General features: G+C 38.1%; 1 protein-coding gene across 1 annotated transcript; it reads left to right on the forward strand.

Annotated features, from left to right (window-relative positions):
* Positions 1 to 2: 2 nt before the first annotated feature.
* prrt2 (proline-rich transmembrane protein 2) lies at positions 3 to 11,468 on the forward strand. The gene is made up of 5 exons (XM_032573802.1): positions 3 to 362; positions 6,425 to 6,710; positions 7,594 to 7,889; positions 8,597 to 8,726; positions 10,588 to 11,468. The coding sequence occupies exons 2-5, from the start codon at positions 6,479 to 6,481 to the stop codon at positions 10,602 to 10,604; spliced, it is 675 nt and encodes a 224-aa protein (XP_032429693.1). The 5' UTR covers positions 3 to 362; positions 6,425 to 6,478; the 3' UTR covers positions 10,605 to 11,468.
* The last annotated feature ends 5,337 nt before the right edge of the window (positions 11,469 to 16,805 follow it).

A 16,805-nucleotide genomic window follows, 5' to 3' on the forward strand; every position in this document is an offset into this window, starting at 1 on the left:
ATTTTTATCTGGTAGCATGATGCTATCATCCAACCCCCACCTTCCTCATCTTTCTCCTTCTGCACGTAGCCTGGTGGATTTCACTTCTCATTTCTCACACACACACACACACACACCCCTCCTCCCGGATCTGCCCTCCCATCCAGGAGTCTCCATCCACCGCTGCTCACTGCATCGCCAGGATTCACCAACAAGCTTTCAGTGCAACATTTACTACTAGATTTATTTATTTTTCTGTTCGTTCAACATCATGTTTGACTGCGTGTGATTTTTACTTGTTTTATTTTTGGGGGGAGAATTTCGCTCCCCACGATGCCAAATCCAGGGACAACCCGGCTGTAACAAGGCGTTGCAATAAAACGGTACGTTGGATTTTTCTGTTGAAAGAGGAAACTTTGCTTACATTAAATTAATATGTTAATACGTCGGCTTTTTTTTTTTTTTTTTAGCACTATAACCATCAGCTGAATACAAATGAGCAGCAGCGGAGCTAATTAACGCGCAGCCTCGATTCCTTCCTCCCTCGTCCATCACTATTTTCCTTTTGTCCTTTTTGTTTCATTTTTTTTGCAAGTCGCTTTTGTAGAAGCAACCATATGGTGTGTTGTGTGCACACCTGCACAGAGACTAATGGCTGCCAGGGCGAAATCAAAGAAACCTGCCTTTGTATCCCCACCTCATGTCACCGTGACCCGCTTTTCTTTCTCCTCTTGCTTCACTGAAGTCACATTTCAGGCCCCATTTATAATGAATCTGGTGCATTTTTAATGTTTACAAAGCATCAGCGATACAGGAAGTGATTATAAAGGAGGATGAATGTCAAACAGGATCCTCGTAATTCTGAGTCTGCCTTTTAAAACTGTAAATATGCTGACGGAGGATGGATTTAAATAGTGGAAAAAATCTAAATGGGATTTCTTTTGTTTTTCCCCTTGACTGTAAGATCTGCTTTGATGGGGTTGCATTTAATCAGACTGTAAATAGACGTAAAGCTTGTAAAATAAGCGCACTGTACTTATTTTGACTAAATTATTCTTTTGGATAGATATGTAAAAAATAAAACATCTAAAAGCAGATTAAACATGACATTTCAGAAATGCACATCTAAATTATTAAATGCAACAGAAAGCTTGACACGGATCCTTCTGTGTATTGAATACCACTGGAATTTTTAATTTAACTTTTTACAGATTTTATTTAAGGGCGATTTGTTTAAAGCAAATAAATGTCATATTTGAGAAAAACTAACCTAAATCGTTAGAAACAACAAAACCTATAAGCCATCCTTCACTCTGCAGCCAATACAGTTAACTGACTGATTTAAAAAATAATAATAATAAATCACCACATCCTAATTAAAATATGGCCAGAGCCGCGCGGTTCTGTGCCTTTTCCTGTCATTCCTGACCCACATCGTGACAGCAGCAGCTGAGTGGAATCGATGCTGATCCGAGCAGAGAGCAGAGAGGACAAAACAAAGACACGTAAATAAATAGCGGCCGCCACTTCTGAACGATCCCCATGTGCAAACAGAGCTGAAAGCCACCTGTTGTTGTAAATACACTCAAACTATCAGCGCAGACCCATTGTTTTCAACGGAAGAATATGTCAATATTGTGTTTTAAGTGACAAATAGGCGTTTGTTTGTTTAGTAACAGTAGTTTGGGTTTGTACTGCAGTTTGAGTTTGTGTGTCATGGCGGAAAGCTAAAGGCGGGAAGCCTGGAAGCTCCGTTAAGACCAATAAACAGGAACTCCTCGGTAAATTTACAACACTGTAAACAATTCATTTCGTCTTAAAGTAGAGATTAGAAATTAAATTAACTCTGTTAAATCAAACTATCCGCTTTTTTCCCCTCATTTGTTACATACAAGCTAGCATTAGCATTGCAGCATGTAGCTAGTAGCTACATTTCAGAAAAGCAAGAGTTTCAGTGTGGGTTCTGTTATTAGGAAGTCATTTTTAGGCCCGAGCAGCAAAGCGCTGCGAAGGCCTATTGTATCTGTACTGTTTATTATTATTATTCTTCCCACCTCTTCGTGTGCCTTTTTGGGGGCTTTATCATATTCAAAAACTCACCAAACTTGGCGGTCGCAACTAGAAAAATTAAAAATTTTGAATTTTAAGGTTGTTGCAAAAATCGCAAAAAAAATTGCTCAACGGCGGCAACTAGCAATTTTCTGTTAACACAATGGTATGAACGTACTTCATCGTAGAGACATGAAATTTGGCACACTTGTAGAGCTCACCAAAAGACTCAGAACTTACATTTAATGTTATTAGCCAACTATCACAGGAAGTCAGCCATTTTGTCTTGAACGTCCATTTTTTTCCTCGATTTTGACGTTTACAGCCTTCGTATTTGATCGAACTCCTCCTAGGGATTTCGATTGATCGACTTCAAACTCGGTCAGTCTGATCATAAGGCATGTTTGATTTAAAGTTATCAAATTGGTGAGTTTTGGAGCATGTTGAAGGGGGGTTAGCAGGGGTCAAAGTTCACCTACTCGCCATGAAACACGAAACTCTTATATTTCCTATATAAAAACACATAGAGGGACCAAACTTTCAGTGATTGATCGTCATCGGGTGCCCTACAATACCCTATGGTCAAATGATGACATCACTTAGGCCACGCCCCCTGAGAACAGGAAGTGTCATGTTTTACTGTGAACGGTCGCTATCTTAGCCCTTTGACCTAATCAACATGAAACTGTGTCCAGAGACAGAAGACATGTTGGTGTGTTGTGGATTCCAACCCCGACCGGCTGCGATGAAGCAGGTGGGCGTGGCGGCGTTGCGAACGCCGTCGAATTTCGTTTGGCTCTGAATTCCACAATTTCGGGCCCAGCTGCTCCAAACTCACTAGGATGGATCCTTATCCACCCACCGACAGGAATTCATAACAAAATTTGGTGGGCGTGGCCTAATTTCTCTATAGCGACCCCTAGAGTATTTTAAATGAACAGCCCCATGCCATGCTTTATCCTAGAATTACGAAACTTGGTACACATGTGTATCTTGTCAGGACGTACAAAAAAGTCTCTTGGAGCCATGCTCTAAACCCAACAGGAAGTCGGCCATTTTGTATTGAAGGTCCATTTTGGACCTCGAGTGTGACGTTTACAGCCTTTGCATTTGATCGAACTCCTCCTAGGGATTTCGATTGATCGGCTTCAAACTCGGTCAGTCTGATCATAAGGCATGTCTGATTTAAAGTTATCAAATTGGTGACTGTATGATCTTGCTGAAGGGGGGTTACCAGGGGTCAAAGTTCACCTACTCGCCATGAAACACGAAACTCTTATATTTCCTATACAAAAACACATAGAGGGACCAAACTTTCTGGGATTGATCGTCATCGGGTGTCCTAAAATACCCTGTCGTGAAATTATTTTTTTACGTAGGCCACGCCCCCTGAGAACAGGAAGTGTCATGTTTTACTGTGAACGGTCGCTATCTTAGCCCTTTGACCTAATCAACATGAAACTGTGTCCAGAGACAGAAGACATGTTGGTGTGTTGTGGATTCAAGCCCTGACCGGCTGCGATGAAGCAGCTGGGTGTGGCGGCGTGGCGAAGTGACCTGTAACGCCGATGCCATACGTTTGCTTCTAGATTCCACATGTTTCGACCGAGCTGCACCAAACTTGGCCTCAGTGATGCTGTTGTGATGCCTGACAATGCTATGTCATCATATTATGACGTCATCTAAGCCCCGCCCCCTCAGAATGAATTAGAGAGATCTTCTGTGTAATTACATAATAAACAGTACATGTTCGTCGTTTGTAGGGCAATGCTGCCCTCTGCTGGCCACTGAAATAGTTTCATTATTTCAGTAATTCGACACCAGAGGGCAGCATTGCCCTGCAGATGAAATTCTTCGATTTTGTAATACACAGGAAAATTGAAAAATTGGTATTTCTAACACAAAAAGTCACAGAGACTCCAAACTTTCAGTGATTGATCGTCATCAGGTGGCCTACAATACCATATGGTCAAATGATGACATCACGTAGGCCACGCCCCCTGAGAACAGGAAGTGTCATGTTTTACTGTGAACGGTCGCTCTCTTAGCCCTTTGACCTAATCAACATGAACCTGTGTCCAGAGACAGAAGACATGTTGGTGTGTTGAGGTTTCCAACCCTGACCGGCTTTGAGATAGCAGCTGGGCGTGGCGGCGTGGCGAAGTGACCTGTAACGCCGATGCCATACTTTTGCTTCTAGATTCCACATGTTTCGACCGAGCTGCACCAAACTTGGCTTGAGTGATGCTGGTGTGATGTCTGAAAATTCTATGTCATCAGATTATGACGTCATCTAAGCCCCGCCCCCTCAGAACAGGAAGTGCTATTTTTTTCCTTGGAAACTTTCATCTATGGCTCTCTTGACCTAATCAAGGTGATTCTGTGTTGGATGACAGATAGGAAGTTGGTCTCGCTTGCTTTAAAGTGCCAAGAGTTTTCAATGGCGGCAACGCCGTTCGTATACGTTTGCCTCTACATTCCACATATTTTGACCGAGCTGCATCAAACTTGGCCTGAGTGATCCTGGAGGCTTGCCCGTCGATCCTACGTCATCACATTGTGACGTCATCTAAGCCCCGCCCCCTCGGAACCGGAAGTGCCTTTTTTTCCTTGGAAAGCTCTGTTTATGGCTCTCTTGACCTAATCAAGGTGATTCTGTGTTGGATGACAGATAGGAAGTTGGTCTCGCTTGCTTTAAAGTGCCAAGAGTTTTCAATGGCGGCAACGCCGTTCGTATACGTTTGCCTCTACATTCCACATATTTTGACCGAGCTGCATCAAACTTGGCCTGAGTGATCCTGGAGGCTTGCCCGTCGATCCTACGTCATCATATTATGACGTCATCTAAGCCCCGCCCCCTCGGAACAGGAAGTGCCGTTTTTTTCCTTGGAAAGCTCTGTTTATGGCTCTCTTGACCTAATCAAGATGATTCGGATGATAAACTCTGTCAATGCTCACTGCTGGCTGAACCGTGTGGGCGTGGCCAAATGGCGAATATCAGTCCCTCGCCATATACATACGTTTGGCTCTAATTCACACATGGATCATCCGATTGGCGCCAAACTGGATATGTATGACCTTTGTTCTGCTCTAAAGAGCCCAACGGGTTTGAGATGTAATTTGGGGAAAATGCGCGACAGCTTCTGCGGCGGCTAGCGGGCGGCAGTGCTGGAAACTGCGGCAGAGCTTCTGCGGTGGGGAGCGGGCTGCGGCTCTGGAAAACGCGCGAGAGCTTCTGCGGTGGCCGGAACCCCCGCGGTGGCCAATAGGCCGGAGCGGCGCTTGCTGCGAGGGCCGCCCGAGGCTGCTTGCAGCTTTAATTTACTTTATTTTTTATTTCTGTGACCTCTGTTTGCTACCATGATCCTTTGTGTTTTTAACACTAAATAGAGATGAGGATTATGTTATACAATACAAATGTTTTCCTATCCAAAATGAATAGTAAATTAACTAGAGTTTGGCATTTATTCCCAGTTCTGAGCTCGAATAACAAAAATATCTTTAAACAGTGGGAGGGAGAAAATGGTTCTTTATAGTCTGTTTATGGATTTTTCTCATGTGGTGATGGTTGGTAGGGAGTGTAAAGTCAAAAAACATTGTCTTGTTTTGTTGTATACCAACTAACGTACAAGAAAACAAGACAACTTTTTCAGATTTGTAATTGTGAAAAATCAATTACCGACTGAAATCTCAAATTTATTATTCAAAACGGTGAAGATATAAAATAACTCCATTAATTAACTCCAACTTTTGTAGTTTATTCACGTCAACCATTTCTAGCTGTAACTTACCGACATTACCAGCTGCCTCAGGTTTATTTTTTTAGCACTGCAGCACAGCTAGATTTTACAGGAAGCTAGAAAAGCTGCAATTTGAAACTAGCATTACTTCAATAATTGGGGGATTGTTTGGGATTCTATTAAATTGTATTACTTTTTTTTATCATGTACTCACCATTCTTAAGTATAACAAACTATCTTTGGTGTTGGCACTGCAGCACAGCTAGGTCTTACAGAAAGCTAGAAAAGCTTTGTACCTGAACTCCAAGCACCCATTGCTTCAAAGGCTGTAGTACCGTTTTATTCACATGGCAGCCATTTCTAATAACAAGACATCTTCAGCTTAATTTGTAGCATTGCAGTACAGGTAGATCTCCCAGGAAGCTAGAAAACTTAAACTCAGCCATGCCTCCAAATATTGTGGGGTTGTTTCTGATCCATTTGCTGATTTTTGACATTTTTTATCTACCATTTTTAAGCAAAACTGGATCTATTTTTGGTGTTGTCACTGTAGCACAGCTATGCTCCATAGGAAGCTAGAAGAGCCGTGGTCTAAAACTCCAATCAGCTTCAAAAGTTGTGATTTGTAACTAAGTTAAACTGTTATGCCTCTTCAGGTTTAACTACAGACAGGATTGGACCGGAATCAGAGGCTTAACTTTGGCGTCGTCATGGCCGTTAACATGAATCCATCTCCTGCCGTTTGGCCGGGGGAAGAACAGCCATCGCTCATGGATCACGACGACCCGGTTTCCAGTCAGGCAGCCGTCATCCCCATGCCGTGCGGCTCGCCGGGGGGCGAAGAGCTCCTGCACAGCTGCGGCAGCCCGACCGACACCAGGCCGCCCCGCAGCAAGTCCAAAGGAGAACTGGTGATCGTCATCAACGAGAAACTGAAGAACGGTGAGTTCACTGCAAAAACACAAAACCTCACCAAGTATTTTTGTCTAGTCTCAAATGCAAATATTTCCGCACACTTGAAATAAGACAAAATTAACTTACATTTAAGTTTTCAGCAAGATTAGGAGCTTATTTTAAGACAATAATTCCTTCTTATTGATGAAAAAGTAGCTTAAGTTGCAAATTAGTTCACTTATAGCAAAACATTTTTCCCAACATATAAGTGAAATAATCTGCCAATGGAAGTAGAGCTTTATCAGTATTAATGAATAATTATTTACTTAAAATAAGCACTTATACTTTACTGAAAAGTTCTGAGCTTTATCTTATTTCAAGTGTACTGAGATATTTACACTAGAAACCACAAAAAAATACTTGGTAACATTTTGTTTTTGCAGTGTTTAATTAGATTTAAAAGAACTATATATGTACATACAGTAATATGTACACTCAGGATTTTCTTTTAAATTATGATTATCTTGTTTGACAGCAGAGTAGCTGAATACTCAGGATGCACACTGTAAAAAACAAAAACATTTTTCATATTAAAATTGAAAAAGATCTGCCCAGTACTTTCTCAATATTTAATAATTTAAATATTTTTATTTAAATATATATATAAAAAATAGTTTTGTCTTATTTTAAGTGTACTAAAATGTTTTCACTAAAAACTAAACCAAAAATACTTGGTGAGATTTTGTGTTTTTGCAGTGTTTGACCTCGAACTGAGGCAGTGGGTGGGTGGAGGTTGGGTCGCATGCAGCTGCTTACTCAGCAAGCTCCGGGAAAGTCAAATCCCTCTGCATGGAGTCGCTCCCAAGAGAACACACACACACACACACACTGAACATGCTGACTTTTTGTCCTTGTCACGTTTCACGTGCAGGTAACGGGATCCACCCCGGCCCCACAGAGAGCACCTCTCCAGTGATTTCCTCCCCTCCCAGAAGGCAGCACTCCATCTCCTACCCTCACCACGCCAAAACCAGGAAGGGCAGCCGGGCGGGCTCCATCGGCTACACCGCCTTCTCGCCCCGGCCGTCGCTGTCCCGGCACTCCAGCATCGCCACTAACCCTCCACTGGACCGAACCAAGGTCAAAGACTACCTCCTGCTGTCCGTGCTGGCCTGCTTCTGCCCCGTCTGGCCCATCAACATCGTCGGCTTCGTCTACTCCATCATGGTAAAAGCTGGTGGAGAAAAGCAGCGGCATGCGGTTAGGGGTGTGGCCACCAGGGGGCACCAGAGAGAACAATTTCTGAGTTTCAAAAGTCGAATATTTTTTCTTTAAAGTCAAAAATAAAGTCGTAACGCTGCGAGAGTAAAGTCATATATGAATAAAGTAATAATATTCTGACTGAATAAAGTCGTAGTATTTTGAGCATGAAGTTGTAATATTACAAGTGAATAGTTGAAATAACACATGAATAAATTCATAGTATTTTGAAAATAGTCGCAGTGTTATGAGAATAAAGTCGTAACATTACAAGTAAATAAAGTCATAATATTTTGAGCATGAAGTTGTAATATTACAACTGAATAAAGTCGTCCTGTTTTAAGAATAAAGTCAGATGAGAATAACATTGAAATAATACAAGGTTAAAGTCATAATACTATGACTTTACTCTCATATTATTGTGAGCTTGTAATTTTATGACTTTATTCTTGTAATTTCCTTTTTTATCTTCTCAGTGTGGCCCTAACAATCTGTTATACAGAATTATATTTAGCTTTTCAAAGCATAATTAAAATCCTCCATTTTGGATTTTTGACTCGTCTGTGCCGCTCCGGTTCTTCGCCGCACGTCTCTGGGGAAAAGTTGTTGATAAACGAATGCTGGCGCCATCAGCAGCTAACAAACTTTTATTTATTCATGTTTTGTCTTTTCAGTCGAAGAACAGCCTGGAGCAGGGGAACCTGGACGGCGCCGTGCGTCTGGGTCGCGTGGCCAAGATGCTCTCCGTTGTGTCTCTAGTAGGAGGGACGGTCATTATCATCGCCTGCATTGTCAACCTGGCCAGTGAGTGTCCCAAATCTGACCTTTAACCCCTAACTACACCTCTTTACCCTCTGTGTATCTGTGCCCAGCTGAGCTGAACTCTCCTGTTTGTTCCACTTTAATATACCATCATGTCATCCCACCATATAGAGCTTAATCTGGCCCTAATCTGTAGCGTTGCAGCTGCGGCCGCCTGCATGCTGTGGTCCGATCGGCGCCGTCTGTTCCTCGTCCTGTTGCTTGTACCAACTGTGAAGTCTTGTTCCTGTATGTAAACGGCTCACAACATGAACGACTGTGTTCATTTATTGTGTTTTTTATTTTAAATAAAAAGATTCTGAGAACAGATTAGCGATCCGTGTTTGGACCTTAACCTCTTGGTAAAGATGTGGAAAAAACATTGAAATAAATGTTTCGAAAAATCCCAACCTTTAGTTTGAAATTTATTAAATGCTTAAACTATAATAAATATATGTTTTTTTGTTTTTTTTTAAATGAGCTGTTAGTGACAAAGTAAGCTAATTCTGTAACTAAAGCATTTTAAATCAAGCCTTTTAAAGTTAATCGAAGAAGCTCCTGATGGCCTGAGACGTAAATATGATGCGACAGAAACCAGTTTGTCTGATTCACTCTTCAAAATGGGAAAGAGCAGCGAACCCACCATTTAAATGTTTTACTATCTATGAAGTCCGGCCATATTTCTGTTACGCCTACAATTTTTTTTTTTTTGCTTTAGATTTAGCAAACTATCTATTTTCTTGTTTCCATTTTCTGATTTATGATACTTTTTCAAAAATATGTTTGTTCTTCTTTCCCATTTTGAATATTGTTATGGGAAGAGGAACTCTTTAATTTCTAATTTAGAAGTTCATAGATGTTGGTTTATTTCAAAATATTAAAATACACAAAAAATATTTAAATATTTGGACAATAATTGCATCAACACTGATTTTATTGAATAAAATTATTTATTTTACTGAATAAATGTACAAAAACTAAAGAGATTTCCGGGTACGATTGGAACATAATTATATTATGTTGTATTTCAATCATATGTTCTCTTGTGTTTTCAATTTTGAAGAGTAGCTAAATATTTAGACACTAGGAAAAGTCACAGATTTTCTTTTCTTTTTTTTAATTAAAAGCTTCTCCATACTTATATTGCAATAAATTAGAATATTATTAAAAATGTATTTTATTTCAGTAAATTGTAACAATTTTGTAGATTTCTGATGTTTTCAAGCCTTTTTCTATAAATTATGTTAATTTTCTGCTTCCAACCAATGAAAACATGACACTTACCATTATATTATATTACATTATATTATATAAAATAATAACGGTTATCTATGACATTAGATGAATATTTTTAATAAAAAACATGTTTAGCACCTTCTTACAGGTTATTTTCATTTTAATTTGACAAAGACGTAGAATATTCTAATTTACTGAATATGACTGCATTAATATTTCTGGTTGCAAAGTGTTAATTTATGCCATCAGTGATTTTATAAAAATAAAATTTTATAATTCACCACCAAATTTTATATTACTTTAACGTTAATGTAAAGTTTATTTAAATGGTTTTTACACATCTATACCAGAGGTTTGGAAACAGTGAGGGGAACCTGAAAGGGAAAGTAAATGAAAATGTATTTTTTCCGTCTATATTAGTTGAGTTTAAGCTGAGTTTTATCTTTCCCTGCGTATTCGCTCAGCCTTTTGGGTCTCATTACACCTGCATCCTAATTGGCTCCATTTCAGAACCTCTGGGACTCGGCAGACTCTTGCTTTTTCCCCTCATTGTGTAACTGTAGTCTGTAGATTACGTTGCAGATTACAGCTCTGACTAATACGCCTCCTTTTTCCTTTTTTTTTTTAGTAAATGTGAAAACTTGAGTTTCATCCCAGAATGAAACCGGATAAGGGAAATGAACGTCTGGCCATCACCTGCACCACCGCCTAGTCATTACCCGGATGTGTGACCAACTCCTGATTCACAGCGCTTTACTTAGATTCCTGTAATCTCTATACAGCCCCCGTAATTGTTGTGGAAGAAATGAGAATAATCCGAAATGCTGCTGCTTTCCGTGTCGAGTCGGAGGACAGAAAAGTATTTTTAAGCTCTACCTGCAACTGATAACAGGGAAGTGTTTACTGGCTCTACAGCATCAATCGCGACAAAATGGCTGCCAAGTCGGCCCTCCTCTGCACCAGTTTGCCTGCTAAATCCCCTCAAACGCGGAAGAAGCTGCAGGATTTACAATGCAGTGGAAGAAACACTTTGAACCACACTGCGCCCTTTTTGTTCCAGACTGTCCTCTGTGACTTTCAGCACTTCAAAACGCCCCACATCTTGTGTTTGAGCCCCAGCATTTTCAGTGGTTAAAGCGGATGAAAGAGAGAAGGGAAGGGTTTAACTCGGACTAGGATTATGGAAAATCTCGCACAGAAGGCACGCTGCAAGGAAAATACGTGCCAAATAAAAAAGAAATTCAGTGGGGAATCTGCTTGCTTTCTCTCCTGACAGGAACATGAAATGTGTTTTTACTCTACACCACTGTGAGCTGGGAGCGAAACACTGCTGTAGCAAAATCCAGTCCGGTTGGTTAAAGTGCATCGTCCATCAACTCACCTTTTTATAAAGTTTGTAAACAATCCTTTTCAGACAGAATCGTGAACCCGTTAATGAACTCTGAACTGTGTTTTAGGAGCTGCAAATGTCCGTTAAGTTTATCAATATTCTGCTAATGTAAAAAAAAACAACCACAATTTCGCAATTGTGGTGTTTCTATTAAATAAGAAACGTAACTTAAATCACATCCTGCATAAGTTATTAAAAACATGCTGCATACCATCCTCCTACCGCTTCCTGTCGTCTTCTTCTTCGTGGTTTGCGCCAGTGTCAACATCCGGTTGTCGATGTGACTCGTGTGACGAAAAAAGTGTTTCCGTTTCAGTTTTTTGAAATAAACTCATTTTGATGTGGACAAAAAACAAACAAACAAAAAAACACCTCTTTATTGAAAAGTGAGGTTTTTTTTAATTAGCATGTTTCCAGTAAGGACATTTATTTTTGAAATTTGAACTCATGTTTTTGATAAAACACTTTGCTGCTATTATATTTTTAAATTACAATTTGTTTAATTTACAAAACTGCAACGAAAACACTTTTTTCCGCGTCACACAAGTCACATGACCAACAACCGGATGTCGCTGCCGCTGCTGCCAACCAGGAAGGAGACAACAGGAAGTGGCAGGAAGAGTCGGGCGCTGCATGTTTTTAAATGACTTATCGTGGATTATACTTATTCACGTGTTATTTTAAGTGCGTTTTTTATTTAATGGAAACACCACAATTGCGAAATTTAGTCATTTTTCCAACGTTAGCAGAATATTGACAAAGTTTTGGGCATATTTGTAATGGAAATGCAGCAACCATTTGATTACCAATCTGATCGCTTGCTATTTGCTGCAAAAACACAAAATCTCACCAAGTATTTTCAGTCTAGTTTATAGTGCAAACATTTGAAATTAGATATAACTGACTTCCAGGTAACTTTTCAGCAAGATACATGAGGTGTTTTTAAGTGAATAATTTTGTAATACTGCTGAAAAAGCATCAGCTCCACTGGCAGATTATTTCACTACAACTTGGGAAAAATGTTTTGGTTAGAATGAAATGATCTACCAGTGGAACTAGTAATTTTTTTTAATCAATATTAAGGAATTATTGACTTAAAACAAGCTTCTATATCTTGCTGAAAAGTTACTTGTGAGTTAGTTTTGTTTTATTTCAAGTATACTAAGTCTTTGCACTAGAAACTATACAGAAAATACTCTAAGATTTATTATTTTTGCAGTTTTGTCGCCAGAGATGCAGCAGTAACCTCAGTTTCTACCCACAGGTGCTTTAAAACCAGACCTACTGTAGCGTTTTCGTCCTTTAATAAACTCCCTTACGGCTGATTTTCTTTTTTTTATTATTACCCTGGATGTGTTGCTTTTACGTGTATAGCCCCCCTTTTAAAGGCTAATTTGTAAAATGTTTGTTCAGAAATGTTTCTGTGGGTGAGAACTTTAGCTGTAGAACCTTTTTTGCCATATTGTATGTTTTTAATTGACCTCTAACCTTTATCTACCTGTGATCCCGCACTGTGATTCCAACAACCGGGTTTTATTAAAACCAGGCTTTTTTTCTTTTCTTTTGCTGTGTACTAAATTTTATGTACTATTAATATTTTCTGTCTTATATTGTAAGTTTAATTGTAATCAACTGTATGTATTCTGTAGATATAAATCTAAATAGTGTGATATTTCTCTAGTTAAATGAGTTAGCATTGTGTAGCCAGGCTGCTGGAAGTCATTGTCTTCCCAGCTGGCTTCTATAATCTTTGTGGCTATTAGCATGTTATGGATTTTTATTCATGTATGATGATGGTAACCTACAAAGAAAAGCTGGCACCTGGAACATTATACTTCTGCAACACGTTCATAATAAAGACACAATGCATGTGACGCCTTTTCAGTGTTGTTTTGACAAGATAAAGAGCAGCAACAGCGCAGATGGAAGAGATTTTTTGCTTTGAGCCTTGGGGATTTCTTCATTTTGTGCTCCACCTGTGTCCCTTACACATCAAATGATGCTCGTTTAAAGATCGCCATTTATTCCATCTTCTTTTAGAAAGGAAATTAATATGTTTAATCCTTAGGATATGTGTATTTTCAAAAATTTTTACTTGTTAGTTGTTCCCTGGCTAGTTTTAATTGTGGTGCCTTATCAAGAATTATATATATTTAACTCATACACTTCGCAGGACTTTATAATTTAGTCCTACATTTTAGAAAGTACAGTCTGCATCCCATGTGATTTGGCTCAAATAAAGTTTACTATAAAGTCTGAATTTTCAAACATTTGAGCATCATTTATATTAATAACACTGTAACTGTATTAAAACATATCATATAAACCTGAGTTTTTTAAGGTATAGTGTTTGTAAAACATGCATTTAATAGAAAAACATAAAAGATCTTTGGGAATCTGGTTACTGCTCCTGTAAACAATTTTTAAAGTCTGGCACAGATAATTTTTAAAATTTCTCTTTTGATATTATTTTTTGTTTTACAACAGAGTGTTAGAGGCCATCCTAATAAAAATTAAAATGACATAAAATTGCAAGAAGAAACACGTACCCTGCTAATATTACGACTTCATTGCTGGAATATTATAATTTTTATTCTGGTATTTTGACTTTTATTTTTATTTGGCAGTGAATTAAATTTCAACGGCACTATGCATCTGTGTTTCCACTGACTGTGCAAATTTGAATTTAAAAAATAAATTTACTTAATGGAAACACGAAAATTTCGGTTTTTCAACTGTGTCTAAATTAGTGTACTTTACAAAACTGCAATGGAAACAATTTTTTTTACGTCACAAGAGTCACGTGATCAACAACCGACGGAAAGAGACGAAGAAGACGAAAACGATGGCATGTTTTTTTAATGACTTATCGCGTGAACAAACGTATTCACGTGTGATTCAAATTGTGTTTCTTTAATGGAAACACCGCAATTGCTAAATTATTTGTTTTATAGAATAGAAACAAAGTTTTACATTTGTAATGAAAACGCAGCGATTCCTCGCAGCCATTAAAACACAAGAAAAAGTTCTTCAAAGACACTCAACCTGTTCAAATTAGATTCTGTTAAAGCCCATGCAGTGCAAAAAGAAAATTGAACAAACACAAAAAATGTCACAGTAAATGTGGGACATTTCCAGAGAGCTTAGCAAGCGAAGAGCAGATTGTCTTTTGCAATTATGCACACCAGACTAAGGAAAGTGGGTGAAGTATTAGTGTCTCTGTCTCTGTGCTGTGACAGTGTTTAAGCTGCAGTGATGCAAAGCGCCTGCTGCTGCTGCTGCTGGATGCAGCAGGCAGGGAGAAGGAACCGCTGAAGGGAGCAGCTCAGAGCCAGATGATGGACTGTAATGAGAACTGGACTCTCGGATGACTTCAGCAGAAATCAAAGCTAAACCAGCTCTCATTATTTTCTCAGAGGGTTTTAAAACCCTTAACGAAGCCACTGCAAGTGAAACCTGAAACATTCCTCTCTCATTACTTTAACAAGTCTATTGCTGAGCGTACATGTTTGGAAATTACCAAGTATTGTTGGTCTAAATGTATTAGTTCACTTGAAATAAAACTTACAAGTAACTTTTCAGAAAGATGTGGGAGCTTGTTTAAGTCAATAACTCCTTAATATTGATGAAAAAGTGCCAGTTCCACTGACAAATTATTAAAATGTCTAGTTATAAGTGAAATAATCTGCCGGTGAAACTAGTACTTTTCATTAATATTAAGAAATCATTTATTATTATTATTATTATTATTATTATTATTATTATTATTATTATTATTATTTATTTTATCTGAAAATATCTTTTGTCTTGGGAATTCAATGCAATGCAAAAACCTGCCTTTGTTATTAGAGCTACTTAAAAACATTGGTCGGTTCTTTATCATATTTAACTGCCAGATTATTTCTCTTATAAGATGGAAAAATGTCTTTTTATATGTCAAATAATCTCCCAGTAAACTAGAACTGTTTTTAATCAACATTAAGGAATTATTTACTGAAAAGTAACTTGTAAGTTAGTTTTTGTTTCATTTCAAGTGTATTAAGATATTTGCACTAGAAACTAGACCAAATTACTTGGTAATATTTGTATTTTTTGCGGTAAATATTTACTAAATCAACACTGGGCTGCACAGTGGAGCAGAAGGTCCTGGTTCAATCCTCAGCTGTGGAACTTTCTGCGTGGAGTTTGCTTATTCTCTCAGGTACCTCACCTTCCACCTGCAGTCTAAAAATAATTGTTTGGTTAACTGGTCATTCCAAAGTGCCTTTAAGCGTGAGTAAGAGGCCAATTATGCACTTAATTGTTCTGTGCTGGACTGTCAACCCACCGAGGGAAAACGCTCCCTGTTGTCAATCCTAATAAATGAAGCTAACACAGAAGGAATGGCATGCTAGCCACTGCTAATTAGCACGAAATTCTAGCGAAAGCTTTTAGAATTTATATTTTACAGACGTTTTCTGTAAAATATGTGAGTATTTATCATATTTCGTTCTCAACCATGAATTTAAACATCTTAACATTACAGAGGAAACATAGGGCTAACCTCCTGGATGCTAATAATTTAAGAAAATAACTGGATTGCAATGCTAATGCAAAAATATTGCACAATTTCCCTCATTTATAGTCAAAGCAGATAGTTAAAAATACACTTTCGTTTGGTAAAATTATATATTTATGAGTAAAGCTTAAAATGATAAAACCTTGCGAACACAAACATGTTGCTGCTTTGAGTTACATGCTAATGCAAGACAACTCATGTTAGCATACAGAACCTGTCATAGCTGGGAAATAAATACCTTGTTAAAACACCATTATTTTGTTGTAGTTTCTTCTAGACGAGGGTTGTCAGTTTTTATTACCTTTCTTGTTTAAATTACAATATATTTTGGTTTTAATGAGATGTAAAACTTGTTTTATGGCAAGAAATGTTCTCATTTTAAGAAGATGCTGGTTCTGAATTTATTTCCTAGCTCTAGCAGTTAATCGCTTTTATATTAGCATGCTAATATTTGCCTAAAAAGAGTGTCTGGTGTCAATAACTGTCACTATAAATATCATAGTATATCTCCAAAATAGGATAGATAGAAAACTGAAAATGACAAATATGTTTTCTCTTTTAGATCTTACCTTTTGGGAGGGGAACAAAAGTTACTTTGCTAAGACGTCTGTATTACTGCTTTGCTAATTAAAGAAGCTAACTTGGAAGTAACACGTAGGGTAACATTTGCTAATTAGCATAAAATACTAAGCTATTTATTGTGGATTCTGACAGAGAATTGTAAATGTACAATAAATTTTTTTATATGCATCCACAAATATACATAGCAAGTTTGCATTAAAGGGGGAAAATAAAGCTAACCAATTCGATGCTGATAATACTTGAAGTTTCCTTGTTTGCAATATATAAGCTAAAAGAAGATTAATAATATAATATAATAAGATAAAAACAATCATGT

The sequence above is a fragment of the Xiphophorus hellerii genome, chromosome 10 (genome assembly GCF_003331165.1).
Source record: "Xiphophorus hellerii strain 12219 chromosome 10, Xiphophorus_hellerii-4.1, whole genome shotgun sequence".
NCBI classification, from domain to species: domain Eukaryota; kingdom Metazoa; phylum Chordata; class Actinopteri; order Cyprinodontiformes; family Poeciliidae; genus Xiphophorus; species Xiphophorus hellerii.

Excerpts from the sequence above, each read along its gene's own strand:
- prrt2 (XM_032573802.1), top strand. The coding sequence starts at position 6,479 with ATGGCCGTTAACATGAATCCATCTCCTGCCGTTTGGCCGGGGGAAGAA. Across the intron at positions 6,711-7,593 it reads CAACGAGAAACTGAAGAACG|GTAACGGGATCCACCCCGGC; the intron begins GTGAGTTCACTG and ends TTTCACGTGCAG. Across the intron at positions 7,890-8,596 it reads GCTTCGTCTACTCCATCATG|TCGAAGAACAGCCTGGAGCA; the intron begins GTAAAAGCTGGT and ends TTGTCTTTTCAG.